Source organism: Microchirus variegatus, assembly GCF_963457635.1.
Source record: "Microchirus variegatus genome assembly, chromosome: 4".
NCBI classification, from domain to species: Eukaryota; Metazoa; Chordata; class Actinopteri; order Pleuronectiformes; family Soleidae; genus Microchirus; species Microchirus variegatus.
This window is the reverse complement of record NC_139805.1, coordinates 12,662,978-12,678,204: the sequence shown is the minus strand read 5'-3', so window position 1 is coordinate 12,678,204 and position 15,227 is coordinate 12,662,978. Positions and strand designations below refer to the sequence as shown.

The 15,227-nt window shown below is 39.5% G+C and overlaps 2 protein-coding genes across 2 annotated transcripts in view; both read right to left on the bottom strand.

Annotated features, from left to right (window-relative positions):
• Positions 1–9,182, bottom strand: part of ppp1r2 (protein phosphatase 1, regulatory (inhibitor) subunit 2) — a gene marked incomplete at its 3' end in the record, with an annotated part of 12,844 nt that extends 3,662 nt beyond the window's left edge. The window contains exons 1-5 of the mRNA XM_083887814.1: positions 8,841–9,182; positions 4,151–4,258; positions 3,790–3,873; positions 1,879–1,976; positions 434–619 (exon numbers count right to left, since the gene is read on the bottom strand). Coding sequence (XP_083743940.1) covers positions 434–619; positions 1,879–1,976; positions 3,790–3,873; positions 4,151–4,258; positions 8,841–8,971 — 607 coding nt within the window. The 5' untranslated portion in view covers positions 8,972–9,182. The remainder of the gene's footprint in view (positions 1–433; positions 620–1,878; positions 1,977–3,789; positions 3,874–4,150; positions 4,259–8,840) is intronic.
• Positions 9,183–10,179: 997 nt separating this feature from the next.
• LOC310925683 (protein ANKUB1-like) lies at positions 10,180–14,986 on the bottom strand. Its single transcript, XM_083887686.1, has 6 exons — positions 14,867–14,986; positions 14,007–14,150; positions 12,612–12,828; positions 11,526–11,640; positions 10,535–11,407; positions 10,180–10,315 (listed from the first exon to the last, which is right to left on the bottom strand). Exons 1-6 carry the CDS (start codon positions 14,954–14,956, stop codon positions 10,234–10,236), a joined length of 1,521 nt encoding a protein of 506 aa, XP_083743812.1. The 5' UTR covers positions 14,957–14,986; the 3' UTR covers positions 10,180–10,233.
• Positions 14,987–15,227: the final 241 nt, after the last annotated feature.

The following is a 15,227-nucleotide window of genomic DNA, read 5'->3' as shown; positions in this document are numbered from 1 at the left end:
TGTACACTGTATTTTTCGTCCAGAAATAGTAGACATACCAAGAGCATGTTTGTGAGATTAAAATCCCATCACAGAAAGAAATAATTAGGGATGGCCCAATACCACTTTTTCTTGTCCAATAACACGACCTTGAGTATCTACTGATGCCAATATTTGACCGATGCCGTCATTTAAATGACTAAGCCATTATCAGCAAGCATCGGATGTCTTGATTTTTCTTTTTCCGGTATCCAATCCAGTGATTGTGACCAGTATTTTCCAATCAGCTCAGACGCCAGTATTTTATTTTAACACCCATCTTGACAGGATTCAACAACCTTTTTTGCAGTTGCAATACACCACTATCTTTTTTTATTAACACAGAACTTGGTGGACCGGAGCCTGTCCAAATCATTTATCCACATGTGCACAGGCACATTCCGGTTCTCTTTACCTTCATGTGGTGGGTCAACACTGATCTCCTCCGTCTCCTCCCTCGCCTCCTCTGTGTCGTCCTGCATCTCTTCGTCTTCATCTTCGTCCTCTTCCAGTTCACTGGCGATGAGCTGGCGGGCCAGCTTGATGTTTAGGCCTTCATTGTAGTGCATCTTCCTCATCATCTGGAAATGCTTCTTTTTGGCTGCAGAGGGCGAGGCATTTTTAAGTGACATGAACTAGAATTCCTCATGTATGTCATTACATATACAGATGTACTGTATGTCTGCACAGAACAGCAAATATGGCCACAAGCTTCACTTCTGTTTCTGAACAGTGTGATGTAACATTAAATTTGACATTTAAAAAAAAAAAACAATAAGGGTGTGCATTTTGGCGCTGCAGTGCAGTTCCTGTGGAATAAGTATTTGATGTTCACCAAATAAAATAGATGACATGAAAAAGAATAAAGTTTTAACCTTTAAACTTTTTTTCCATACTTTGTTTAATCATACAGTATACAGAGGGTATAAGAATGTACAATATAGTGTCTTATATCCTTTTTTTCAGCACAACCTAGGCAATGTGATGAAAAAACTAAATTCACATCTCACTTGGCTCATCTTTATGAACAAAAACAAAATACATTTTTTTTTACTTCTGCACAATTATTGCTATTTTTTATCACTACTAAAATGTGATATAAAATGAATCATAACTTTGACTCAACAACACGAGAGGCATTTTTAAAGTCTGAATATGTGACCTATAAACACACACATCCAGGATGTCCATATAAGGAGTTGTGTATCATTCCCAGGGCAATTTATCATGGGTGCACCTGCGGCACAGATCCGTGCCGCATGAGCACTAAGGATTAAGAAACATTCCTTCTCGTCTTTTTTTTCAAGACTTAACTCTGCACATTTCCTTCTACAGCTGTAAAACTAATGAGTTGGCATGTTTACAGCTGTGTGTCAAAAACTGCCAAGGCAGCAGTTCTGCAGTTAGATTATACAACTGCATGTGAAGTGCCCACAGTGTTCTCTTGCTTTATGACCTACTTAATTCAGATATAATTGTGAAACAATTGGCAAGCATTGAAACAGTTATATGGCTCTACTGGCACCTTTGGTAATAATGCCTGAGAACAGTCAACAGCATCCCAACACTGTGTGTGAGTGCACCTTTTGAGAGGAACACACACACACACACACACACAGTGCTGAAGGTCATTTGCCCAGTGCTTTGGCCAACTATTGCATTTAAAAGACGCATGACTTCTGAACAGCACTATGTCTTCAGGACAGACTGGAATCTACAGTGACTCATTATTGGACAGCGGCGAGACACGGCGATCAGGCCCAGGCTCTGCTGTCAATGTTAGTTCTCACACTGGTTGACAGTAACTGTCAATTAACAGTTGACCTGAATGCCCGGGTAGGTGTGGATATGATAATTTACCTTGTTCTTCAGGAGTTAGCTCCTCTTCATCCTCTTCCTCACTGCTCTCTTCCTCTTTACACATGAAACGAGGATCTGAACCCTCTGCTTCAACCAGCCTTTAAAAAGATGGAAAGCGACAACAAAATAAGATAAAACACTCCGAGATTAGGATGAATTATCTGTCTAAAAATTCCCCATTGCAGTTCCTCTGCTGTGTTTTTTCTTCCATTAAATGACACATGGACAAACAGACACGAGATCAACAATAGCTCCCACTAACTCATTGCGTAGAAATGGTTAAAAAAAAAAAAGGCCTACCACAGGCAAACATTGGAGGAACAAAGATGTAGAGATTTTAGGCGAGGGGGAGGAGAGAGTAGGCACTGAGAGAGTGTGGGAGAACTCAAGCATGAGATGAAAATAACAAGAGTTACTATCCACATCTCTCATGGTTGCAAAAAAAAAGTTTCAAAGCTGTGGTGCGTCACTTCTAAATTAAACAAATGTCCATTACATTTACAACCACCGTCAAATGAGCTCCAAACTCTAAAAGAAACCCATCAGTCCCAATGTGTTTCTCAGTACAGCAGCTTTTCTTTGCGTCAGCGACCAAGAGATGCATTTTTGTTAAATGAGATTTGACAGAGGTTAAATTGACTTACAAGCCCATAGCCAATCACTACCCTCTCTGTGGACAGGCATACACATACTCAAACTATCACATTCCATCCCTGCACCAATGCACTTATATAAGCAGCACGATGACCCACGGCAAATACACTTCGCAAACTCCCTTTGACGACAAAAACGCTGTTCACCATACCAATCCACACTTGTAGTCATTCACTTAAAATTATTTTAATGTATGGTGGATTTCTGCCCTGTGCTTGTTAACAGTTGGTATAAAACACTGGTTCAGGCTGTTTTAGGACTTTGATGACACTAAAACCTTACAACAGCAACAGTACTGGCTAGTGTTTATAAGGCAAGTCCACAAGACAGTCAGACAAAACAAAGAAAACCTTCATGCATCTAAAGTAACAAATTCCAACTTATTCTCTTCCATATTACAACTTGTATTTTGACTCTTGTACATCCAGTCTGCACTCTCATAATGTGGTTTATCTAGATTTTATCTAGAAGAAAGTCAACGAGGCAAAATGACTCTATTAAAAATAAGCATGTTGACATTTGCTTTTAAGAAACAAGAATTTCACTGTTCCCTACAATGTAAAGCAAAATCCTTTCATCAGTTATTCAGTTATTCAGATCAGGTGTTTATGATTCAACAGCTTACGTGACAGAGAGTAAGTACAGGAATCCCTTCTAGGTAAACATAGAAATGCCATCAGTTGTGTTTACATTATGATGTTCTCAGAGGACAGTGGATTTACAACATACCATTTCAGTATAACTGGTTGTTTTCATATTGTGTCTGACTTCTCTGTGACTCTCTTATATCTTGACCTAAAGTACAAGCTACTGGCTTAAACCAGGAGACTGTTCTCATCGTCGACAAGAGCGTGGCCTTTTCAGGAAAGAGGATACAGTTCGTCAAGATGCAGTGCCTGGAGCACTGGGAGGACACTGCCTGCTACATTTTACTGCGCTTTGCATTTGTGTGAGAGTATGTGGACACTAGCAGCTTTAACGTTAAATGTTTGCCTATCCTATAATAAAAATATAATCCAATAAAATCTTTTAATACATTTCAAACTCGTTACAGCAGTAGCCCAAAACCTTTTCCTCTGTGTAACATCGGAGTAAGGTGGCCTTTGAGTGTCTTAGGGGGTCAGATACTCAAGGTGATTAGAAGAAAAGATACATACGGTGTCAGCTTCTATAAAAGTGTAGGAAACCTGTTTACTTCCTCTCTGCCTCTGTCATAATTTGCACAGCATCGCTTTATTATCGTGGTGTCTTTCTTACTTTGATGCCAGGTCGTCAGCTGGGAGTCCACCGTGGCCGTCCGAGTCGCTCTGTGCCCCTTCATCATCGTCATCCCCCACCATCCTGAAAGAGACAAATCAATTAAATAAAGGGGAAATGAGGCAACAGAATAACCTGTGACGAGTGTACGTCTTAATCAAGGGAGAGAGCTGCATTGGGTCAGTAAAAATCAAAATCAAGGAAGAGAGCAATAATCCATTCAAGCCGAGTCGGTGTCATACATCAAAGTGCCTCCATGAACTTGCACTTATATACTTTATGGACTTTCTGTTAAGACTGAAAGGAGAGTCGTTATATTACCACAAACATCAGTTTTCACTCAGGAGAACAAGAAAACTACCTGTTGTAAGGTGTGTTGGGTTCATCTATCTTCATCAGGCCATAGTCTTTGTCAGGTGGATGGTATGTGGCCAGGATGTTCATCTCATCCCATTTCTGCGATTTCTTCCTGAAAAAGTAAAAAGAAAATAAAAAAGAACAGAGGTCAAAATCAGGGTCAAAAGGACAATTGTGATGTAGACCACGACTGCACAGAAGCGTCTCACCCACCATCACATTCACTGGGGAAAAGAGAGCAACCAAATTTAATCTAGGTCTTAAAATGCCCTAGTTTCATATCAGACTGAATTATTTTAGGAACTCACAGATGAAAAAGCACTAAAATGTCATCTGCACTAATTTAGTTCCTTGAAGACTTTCAGTTAGTGTCATGGTATTTGCTTTTGCTTCAAGGTAATAGGATGCAAGTGAGGGACTGAGTGAGGTTTATGGTTGACCAGTGAGAGAATTAGGTCAAGAGCTGAACACACATTTGATAACACCATTTACATTTAGTTTATATTTGAAACAAGGCTTCTCCTCATTTTCCCAAATTCAATCCCATCCTTTCTGCACAAGATTAGGCCCAGATCCTACTTCTTACTTGACATTAACGTGTCTGAGGTGATACTAATATTGACTAGTTTATTAGTCTATTATTATTTGTGATTCATTACACAAACAACACAACATTTGAAATACAAAATAAGAAAAAAAAGAGTGTTTTTCTCATTTATTGTTAACAATTATCCAACTATTTTTAATTTCAACTATCGGTTAAGGAAAATGCATGACCCACTCGCTCATTCAGAGAAAAACCATCACATAAACTGTATGATACAGTGATTAAACACATGCCTTTGCAGGGGGGGAAACAGACGGCATGCACTCAACAAAGAGATGTACTTCTCAAGTGATGATGGCACTCATTCAAGGGTGGTCAACAGCTTGCGGCACAACGCTTTAGTAAAACTCATTAAACAGAGTGAATCATCACTGAGAGACGAGCTGTGCTATCAGGTAGCATAGTAAGACAGGAGTGGGGAAAGGTCCAGCTCTGTGACCTCCACTCCTATAGATTGAAGATACCAACAGAAGCAGCTGCAGGACTTCGTTTGAAACTGAGGTGTACAAGACAACGTCACACAATGTGTCAAGACAAAAGCACAGGTTAGGGATAGGAATATAGACTACATGGGATTAGGGTAAAGTATGTTAAGTATGAATGGAAATAGGGGCATGTATGTACATGCAGATATGGAGAGTATGTTTCCACAGATGTGGAATGTAGCAAGTATGGCCTGGCCCTATTTTCGAAGTCAAACAAAAAAATCTGCAGCTTGAACAATTGATTATAATAAAGGTCTTTTCAATTTAATGAAATTACACTTCTATCCCTTAGATGTGTTGCCTGCCTCTGTATTAAATGACAGAGCTTCAAGAGTGAGATAATGAAGGATTTGTACTCAGTGCCTGCTTTGTGTTGATGTGACCGTTGTTGATGCCCACCTTTGCCAACAATTTACTTTAATCTAATCTACACAAAGGAGGATACTAGGAGTGCTACTTTTCTGTCCACATTATAGAAAGCCAGATACTGCCTGTCATTCGAACTGTCCATCACACAGCTAGGATGAGGCTTTCAGGACAGTGAAGGAGGGGTTGAGTTTCATGGAGGCATCTGTGAATTATATATGACTGGGTCTGAGCCTTTGACATCACTGTTAATGAAATAATAGCAGAGGGATAACAAAAAGTCTCCAATGGGTCCAAAAAGCAAGTCAAGCATGACTGTCTTATAGTAGCAACAATGAAGTTGATGATGCTCAAGCATACCTGTATGAAAGTTTGTTTTTTTCAAAAAACCTAAATGTTCGCTCAGGATAAATACACATAATTGGAGCCGCTAGGGAACTGCGCAAATTAAACATTATGATACCTGTATAGATAATTTACAGGATGCACATAATCATTTGGTTTTTTCCAGTAGTTCCCTTCTACAGATTGTATTGGTCTCCACATACTAAAAGGTGATTAAAAACAGGCATCCAGAGAACTGACCTCTAGAGAGTGAGAATGTAAGCACCAAGTGTTAAATCTCCTGGATCCACGTTCTGACTAGAAATGTATGATGGGAACCTGAATTGTTTAAATATGGACAGATGGTAGACCAAAGTGTGAGTGGTAGGTATTTGTGGAGCTAGTTCAGGGTGATACCCTCTGGTTGTTGACACTGTAGAATGAGCTATAGTATTTTTCTACTGTACACCGTCCACACAAGGCAGGGTGATACATTTATGAGGTGGTGTTAGGATAACTGATCAATTAGGAGTGTGTGTGTGTATGACAGTTTATCTTTTGAATATCAGAGCACACAAATTGTTCTTCTGCTCTATATAAACCTGGTGCTTGAACACAAAGGATTCTTCCACAAAACAATTTCTTCTTCAGTTCCTTTGACTGTCTTTTCTATCAACAGAGATAATGCCTGACACAGTTGTAATGGTGCTCAGTTATAACTGCCATCCTTCAGTCCTTCCTTATTTCTCTTTGTGTGGCTGGACCTAATGGAATAGCAGAAGCAGGGTGAACAATAGAAAGTATTCACATTGAAGTTTAACAAACAGACACAGTGCATTGAAAAGTGTACAGCAATTTATCCAGTTCAATGTACACAACATCTGCGACAACTGTTGATTTCTGATGCCTGTCCCACTAGTTTATTGATTAATAAATTACTTAACTTGTACTTTAGTTTGAGTCTTTCTTCAATAAATAAAACAAGATTTCAAGCAAATAGTCGACAGATTAATAGAATATAATAATAATAATAACCTACTGAAACTCAGCTGATGACACTGCCCAAACCAACTGTAACAGCAGGCAGAATCTCCACCCATCATCAATGATTTAGCAGCATTTGGCTGGTGGGTGGTGTTAATGCATCACCCTGACTGTGAATCAGACAGGATTCCATTCTGGTAAAACCTAAAAAGCCACAATGTGTTTATGCACTCATATTTTGAGACTTTTTATGACTTTAACATATGTTTAAGCCACAATATGTTGAATTGTTATTATTGATTTTTTAAATAATAAGTTTAGGTGTGTTCCTAAACTGTGAGATTGTTAGCAGTGACACACACTCATTTATTGGCCCTGCCACTCCTCTTGACCTTATCTCAGACATCCCACTGTCATATAACACGCTTGATATTTCCTCTGCTGGGAGGAGGTAAAGGAGCCCAACTGTCGCTCCTGGCCAGCATTAGGGTGGAAATCATACCAAGCAATGCAATATGTGACTAGGCAAAACATCTATTTAAGTGTTCAAGACAAACTGGCACATAAGATGTGTTCAGGAAGCACTGGGTTTGTCAGGAAGTATAAAATTAATGAGGTGAAATAAAGCACAAGTGGATGTGAGATCAAGTGCTGCCAGAGATGAAACATGGGGCACACCCAGCACTGTCGTCTCGATTACATTTTAAATGACTCAAATTTCCCTTTAAAGATTTTGAGTATCTATGGTAGTTTGATGCTAAAGCAATAAATCCAAGACAATTCATTAAAATGTGTTGTGGCTTTAAGTATAACAATAAATACCATGAATCATATTCAATCTTATGCAAAACATAGTTGACAATGTACGGAATTTCAGCTGAGATTGGCACAGCACCCCCGTGATACAGCGGTAGATAATGGATGGATGGAGATACCAATTTTGACTAATATACAACTTGTTCAGATATAATAAAAGTAAAATTAATTTACGTTATTATATGTGTGTACGGGTTAAATACAGATAGGTCAATGTTGATATTTATTGTCTAGCCATACATCAACCTAAGGTTATATGAGGACATGACCAACCACCTAGGCTTAAACATATTTAATTGAGTATAACTAGGGATGAGCCAATACGATACTCAGAATCGGTCCGATATTGGAAATAAAAATAATATTTAAAAAAATAAAATGCAAAATACAATACAATCCCAAAAAATCGAATATTTCATTACGACTGTAAATATGTCAATAAAATTCAGCAACAGCATTTTAGCCGAGTCATTTATGTTATACAGCTGGACAATTGTGTTATTCTTGAAATAGCTTACAATGACTCAGCACAAATGTGTTATTAATTAGTGTTACAAGTTTAACAAGTCTAAAATAACAGTATCAGTCTGATATCAGTAGACACTGGAGGTTGTGACATCGGTAAAGCGGTATCGTGGTATAACACTTCGTGCACATGGGGGCGAAACTTCAGTTGAGTTGGTGTCAATTTGCCCAAATACGGTTATCGCTGCACGACGGGTGAAACTGTGCCTTTAAAACGTGGTTTTAACTAACGACTGAGTCGTAAGTAATACTTTAATGCAGTGCATGGCGTTTAATAACGCAAATGTTGGTTACTAGGGTTTATTTCACGTTTGCTACCGAACACGCTAACCAAACAAACATCTCCGTGGGACACATGTTAGCTCTTGTTTGTACATACGTTTTAGATAAGGGGTGATAAATCATTGCATACTGGCAAGGAAAGGACACAACGTTTTCATAGTAACACACACTGGAGGTTGTCATGCACAACGTGCACAAGTGACTTTTACGATACGGTTAGCCGTGACGTTACACAGGCTAACAAGTTTACGGCTAGCTAACGTTACCGGGCTTCTAGCTTGGTGACAGCCGAACTGAAAACTTACTGTTGTTCCTCCTCCGAGAGTCCAGGCGCTGGTTCAGAACTCTCTCCCTGCACCTCCTCGGGAAGCGATTTGAGGTCTGTGCCACTGCCCTTGTTTTTCAGGATGCCTTTAATCGGCCGGGGAGCTGCCATTCCCACAAGCTAACTGTCACACCGGCTGACTGCCTCTGGTCCAAGTGTTGCGACTTCAGTGGATTTCCCGCTTTTGTGATTTCTGTTTCTCAGATTTTAGAAAATTATAACTTCGGTTTTCAACACGCTCCCCGTCATACTTCAGTGCTCTATCATAAGCTCAGGGCAAAGCTCAGGATGATCCTTGCTGTTCAGCATGTCTGCTGTTCACCTGTGATTCACACTGAGTGAGAGTGGAAGGGAAACAGCGGCAGTGGAGGCGCTGCCCGATACTCGTAATATCGCGAGACTTCGCGAGACTCCCCGCTGGCGGTACCTTTAATGTCCGGAAATGTCGAGTTTACAAATACTTCAAGGAGAAATTATATTATTTGGATGTAGTTATTGACGTTACGGACGCTGAATCGGTTTCCAAGTATTGTTTTCACGTTTCTTTATTATTATATCATTCATCATCTGTTCTGTATGGAAGGGAATTATGGGGGAAAATGTAAGTACACATAACAAAGCAGAATGAGAGGTTATGGGTCCGGGTGTGTGATTATAACACAATACACACAAGTACATTTAAGAAAGACCAAATTGTTACACATTTGTTCCAATAAGATGTATAAATAAATGTGTACATAGTAACTAACTTAAGTACTTTGAACCTCCACCAAGTCTGCTCCCTTTCACTAGTGTCAATCATTATACTTAACCTGAATAAAGATGCCAACATAAAATTAACTATTTCTGTCTTGGGCCTTAACCTATATCCCTAGAAAATAAAATTTAAAGCAGTCTTTTACTTTTTGAGTTATGCTTCAAACTAACAAACAAAATCGTGTCCAAACACGTCCTTGACAGAGGTAATGAATTGCAAAGTAAAACAAAGGTTGATACAGACATTCAAGAACAGAGGACAATGAACAGTTCAAGATAAAGATAATAAAGTTTATTATCCAATATAATATTTCAAAAACAGTTATATACGTGTATATATACGCAATAGTAAATACTTAAGTTACTTCAGCTAAAAGGCCAGTCCTTGCTTGGACCTTTGTCCAACACAAAACATCATGCATGAATCATATATGTCCATAATGTGTGTTGTTTTTCTGTGAAGAGTAATGATAGAATATATAGGTTTAATCTTTAATGACAAACTAAGCCTGAGTGACACTCGTCAGTTGTCACCCTGAGGGATTCTTCATGTCCACAGTGTATGGAAGCTTATGGATCAGGATATGACTTGTCCATATTGATGGGAACTATGAGTATCAGGCCATGGGATGGAGGCGCCTCCTTGCCAAAGTCCGTGCAATGCTCAGCTGTTTTGACCAAGGTTTTTCTTTGAAGGTACTAGATTAAGGAGAAAAAATATTACACATAGCATTTGAAGAAACAGGTCCACATATTTTTGTATCTCTTCCTGTACCTTCCTGATGCAGTCTAATTATAAGTAAATATAGAACTGCCATGGTCATAATTTTTATTAAGCACCTACTAGTCTACAATGAGTCATTTTAAAAATGGACATAAATACAGTATGTACAATAGAATACTGAAGGAAATACACACCTGGCTATGCCTAGGTCGTATATGGCATTTTCTCTTGGTGTTCGGTCGCACTGCTGAGAGAGAGTCTCCAGAGAGGCAGTCAGAATATTGGAAAAGTTTGGTGGTGGTCCAGCAAACGCTGTCTTTTTCGTCCTCTCTCTGTTAACTGACAGGAGTGGAAACCTGCCCCCTTCCACATCGCTCTTCCACCTGTTCTGTGTCGTTTTAAGGTCACCAGGGTTCACTGACTGCATGCTGGGTCGCTGGGGTTGTGCCTTTTTAGAGAGCGACACTGAAAAAAGGTTTCCAATGGGCGGTAGGGGTTGCACAGTCTTGGACTGGATTCCTCTTGTTGGTGTGGTCGTAGCTTTCCTGGCTTTATAAGACATCTGTGGCTGGTTGAAGCCATCAACCAGCAACATGTCTCCCACCCTGGCTTTGAATGGAGCACCAGTGTTGTATTGGGATTGATTGGTGGCTGCTCTTATCTGTCCCAGTCTCACCCAGTGTTTCATCTGTAGGTATATACGCATGGGAAGGGACATGTTTGGCATAGATACCACTGAGCACAGCTTGTTGGCTATGTAACGTACACAATCCCTGTGGCCGTGCTGAATGGCAATTTTCAAAGGGTTGCGGCCATCAGGATTTTGACAAACCAAAGACAAAATGTTCCTGGTAACAAAGAGTTTGAGGATGAGGAGCTGACTGTTTTCCACAGCTGCATGGATGGGACACTTTGCAGCATCTCGGTGGGCAGTTTTATGACACCACTGGCGGTAAGGATGGACTCCCACGGGTTTCCCAGCATGGGCCCCCCTCTCCAGCAGCCAGCCTGCCATGTCCAGGTGACCTAGAGTGGCAGCAATGTACAGCGCCACCCGCAGCTGAAACCTGGAATAAGGAGAAAGGTTTCACTTATGTTCGGGTTCAAAAAATCTTTATTTATAAAATCATTATCTGCTTTAATTGTGCATTAATCACACTTTTAATCATGCCAGGAGTTTCTGACCTCATCACAAGCCTTTCCTCAGATAGGTGGGTCTGGACTGTCAACCTGTGACCCTGGAGGCAACCTCGGAGAAAGTCCACCCACCCATCCCATGTGTCCAAACGGACTGTAGTACCTATATTTTAGAAAAAAACAAAAATGGATTTCAAAATAAATCAATATTATCTAACTTTTATTCTGTCTTAAAGGTGCCATATGTAAGAATGTGGCCAAAAACGGTTACTACATTCAAATTCAAAATACCGAGGTCTTTTAAGTTTCGTTTTCTGACGTAACTGGCAACCCGTGGTTGCTCGGCAGCTGAGACTCTACTGACTGCAATGATTGGTAGACGGTGGTAGGTGGGGCCAAAACATGATTTCAAAACATAAACATGATTTGCAGTCTGCAAAATATTTTTTTAATTCAAATATTTTGCCTATACTGTTGTTGTTGGTGAGTTCAGTTTGTTATATGAACATGATTCCTGAGTCTCTGTGACATATTAGGAGGATTTTATGGCCAGTTGCTTAAGATTTATCACATAATGCACCTTTAACTTTAAATTTGCATGTAGCCTGCAAATATTTGATATTCTTTCATTTAAAATAGCTTATTTTGTTCATCATGTTGCACAGTCCAAAAACATGCGATATGGGGATTAGGTGAATTGGTCACTCTAAATTGACCGTAGGTGTGAGTGTGTGAGTGAATGGTTGTTTGTCTCTATGTGGCCCTGCGATGGATTGGCGAACTGTCCAGGGCGTACCCCGCCTATCGCCCAATGTCTGCTGAGATAGGCACAGCACCCCCCGTGACCCTCTGGTGGAGGAAAAAGCGGTAGATAATGGATGGATGGATGTTGGCGATTTTAGGATTCTACCTCTAGGACAGGAACATTGGAAAATCAAGAATGTCAGCATGTTAGAGTATGACTTAATTGTAGTCATATTCTATATTGACAAGGTGGTAGAATAGACCAGTAAATTAATTTTCAACATAATCCAACTTTTGAAAATGTAATTAATTAAGTTTTATACCTAATATCACACAGCACTCACTATGGAGTCGCACATCATCAGTTATGTAGCAGAAAGCTCATCTTACCCATCTCAATGGCATATTCCTGCAGTCGGTTGCAGTCGTAGAGCTGCACATTATTAAATGTGCTCAGTCTGAAGGCGCTGACAGGGAGGCTACTCTGCGTGGACACCATTGATTTCAATTGAGCAACGGACATGTGCAGAAGAGCCTCACTGCCTGTGATGGCTATGGTGTCCCCAGTCACAGCATTGAACACATGCATCACAGGCCTTTGCTCAGTCTGAAAAATAATCAGGGCATCATCATGTAGTTACAGTTAATAGTATAAAAACAATTAAATCACTAGACCCATCAAAAAACATCATCACATCAAAGACAAAACATAATCAGCTGAAGGTGACCACAACAAAACAAATCCTGTTTATAGAGTTTGAAGTGACAGTTGAAGTTTGTTAAATTTTTATACAGTGTTTGTTTAAATGAAAAGAAATAGAAATAAGGAACACGATCAGTGGAATCATGTACTAATGATGGAGTTTGCTGCCAACCTGTGGCCACAAATATGTACTGTCTCTACCTTATCAAAAAATACTTTGCACAGCTGCCCTTTTAAGGATACTGCACTGACCAGTCAGTTGGAGAGTTTTTAAATCTGTCAAATTCTGTGATCATTGGCATTTGGTTCGGAATGATGAAACTGAAAGTTTGACCTAGTAGACCTTTTTCAAAGCAGATACTGTCTGACATGAAATAGTAGGACAAACACTGGTTTTACCTGTAAAATTAATTAAGATTTAACTCAGAGAACCAGGGTTAACCAGGGTTCTGAATCCTAAATCCTAAAGACGTAACACACACACACACACACACACACACACACACACACACACACACACACACACACTTAAGCACAACAATAAACTGTTTACTACCCTCAATAACACATGGTTGCTAAGTGACGAGCCTGGGAATGACACCCAAAAACCCAGTGATGAGAACACAGATGTCAGTCAGCGTTAAATGTCTGTTCCACCAATCTACTGCTCACACGAGAACATCTTGTTCCATATTCGTGCACCAATTCACTCACTAAAGACAAATTAATCTGATGAAAAATAATACAACTTTTTGATTATGTACATGAACTTAAATAACATGAACAACATCAGAACAGTGCGTTTTTGAGGGGAATTATCATTTGAGGTTTAATGAGTGGGAGATGTTGAACAAATAGTCCCAGTTCTAAACATCCACCCAACCCATGTGCTGCTGATCAAAGGTACTCCAATTTCAGGTTAATATTAATTTTTTTAAGTGTAAAATCACTCGCATTCCTTTGTAAAAAAATATAACTAATACTAAATGTCATTCAGGAGCCAAATTCATCAGTGCATTTAATCCAAATCCCAACTAATCTGGGATCAGCAAATCAACAAAACACTTTTGACGTTTTAATACCTTTACCAGGCATCGGATGGCACTGCCACTGGTGATGCCAACGTCACACAGAGCCCAGCTGTCGGCCAGAGCAGCACCGCCGTGACTCAGCTCTAGGTATTGTCGAAACAGCTTGTCATCACACAGCGGCACAAGAAAGTTTTCCTACAGGAAGGATGACAAACCACGTTTAATTTCTGCGATGGTATTTGTTGCTTTCCCACATATTCAATACACGCATATTTTGCAGTGGACAGTATTAAAATATACTACTCAAGTAAAAGTACCACTATTTTGATAATTTTTTATTTAAGTATAAGTTAAGTACTGGTAGTTATAGTAAAAAGGTAGCTTGTTTAAAATTTAGAGTAAAACTTACTTTTTTTAACAAGGTTAGGGTTCCTTCTTGTGTCTTCACGTCAATTGTTTCTAATTAAAGTCAAACCTTTACAAAAGGAAGGTGCTGACAAAATAAAATATGTAAACTCATAATGTATCAGTCAAAATGGGTCAAAGGTCACAAATGTTCTCACCTACTCACTCACTCACTCACTCACTTTAATAAGCACCAATTCAGCTGTTGTCATCATTCAAGTTTCCAGGGTGTGAATTCATTTATTGATTTATTCAGGCCTCATTAATGGATGTGATTTAAAATGTAGTAAAACATTTTAGTATGTAAAAAAAATAACATACCGAAGTAAAAATAAAATCACAAATTTTAAAATTGACTGACTAAAAACGTACAAGCAAACAAAAAACCCTACTCAGTTACAGTAAAACGAGTAAAATGTAATTCATTACTTTCCACCTCTGCTCAAAATCAAGCCATCAAGGTCCCTGCAGAACTCTTTGGTTCCTGAGTGGAACTTTTACCTTACCTTCACCATCCGCTTCATGGCCCTCACAGAAAGATCTGTAGGGATGTCAAAAGGCTCACAGGAGTCCTCGAAGTAGACCCACACCCTCATGGCCAGGACATTTGTCCTCCGTCTGTTTGGCTTCCCGGTTGGTGCACTGATGAGTCTGAGGACTGAGCATGTGGGGTTTGTCACGGGCAGAGTCATTGATTGGACGGGAGCAGGAGTTGGGATTTGGGAGGGCCCAACTTTACCCATGTTTTTTTTTTTTTACAGTAAGACCAAATACTTTTAATTCAAAATTAATAAATACCTAATTGTGACCAATTTTCGAGTCACTATTGAATCTGCATTTCAGAACTTTTATTGACATTAATGAATC

Excerpts from the sequence above, each read along its gene's own strand:
- LOC310925683 (XM_083887686.1), bottom strand. The coding sequence starts at position 14,956 with ATGAGGGTGTGGGTCTACTTCGAGGACTCCTGTGAGCCTTTTGACATC. Across the intron at positions 11,641-12,611 it reads GGAATATGCCATTGAGATGG|GTACTACAGTCCGTTTGGAC; the intron begins GTAAGATGAGCT and ends TCTAAAATATAG. Across the intron at positions 11,408-11,525 it reads GAGGAAAGGCTTGTGATGAG|GTTTCAGCTGCGGGTGGCGC; the intron begins GTCAGAAACTCC and ends TCCTTATTCCAG.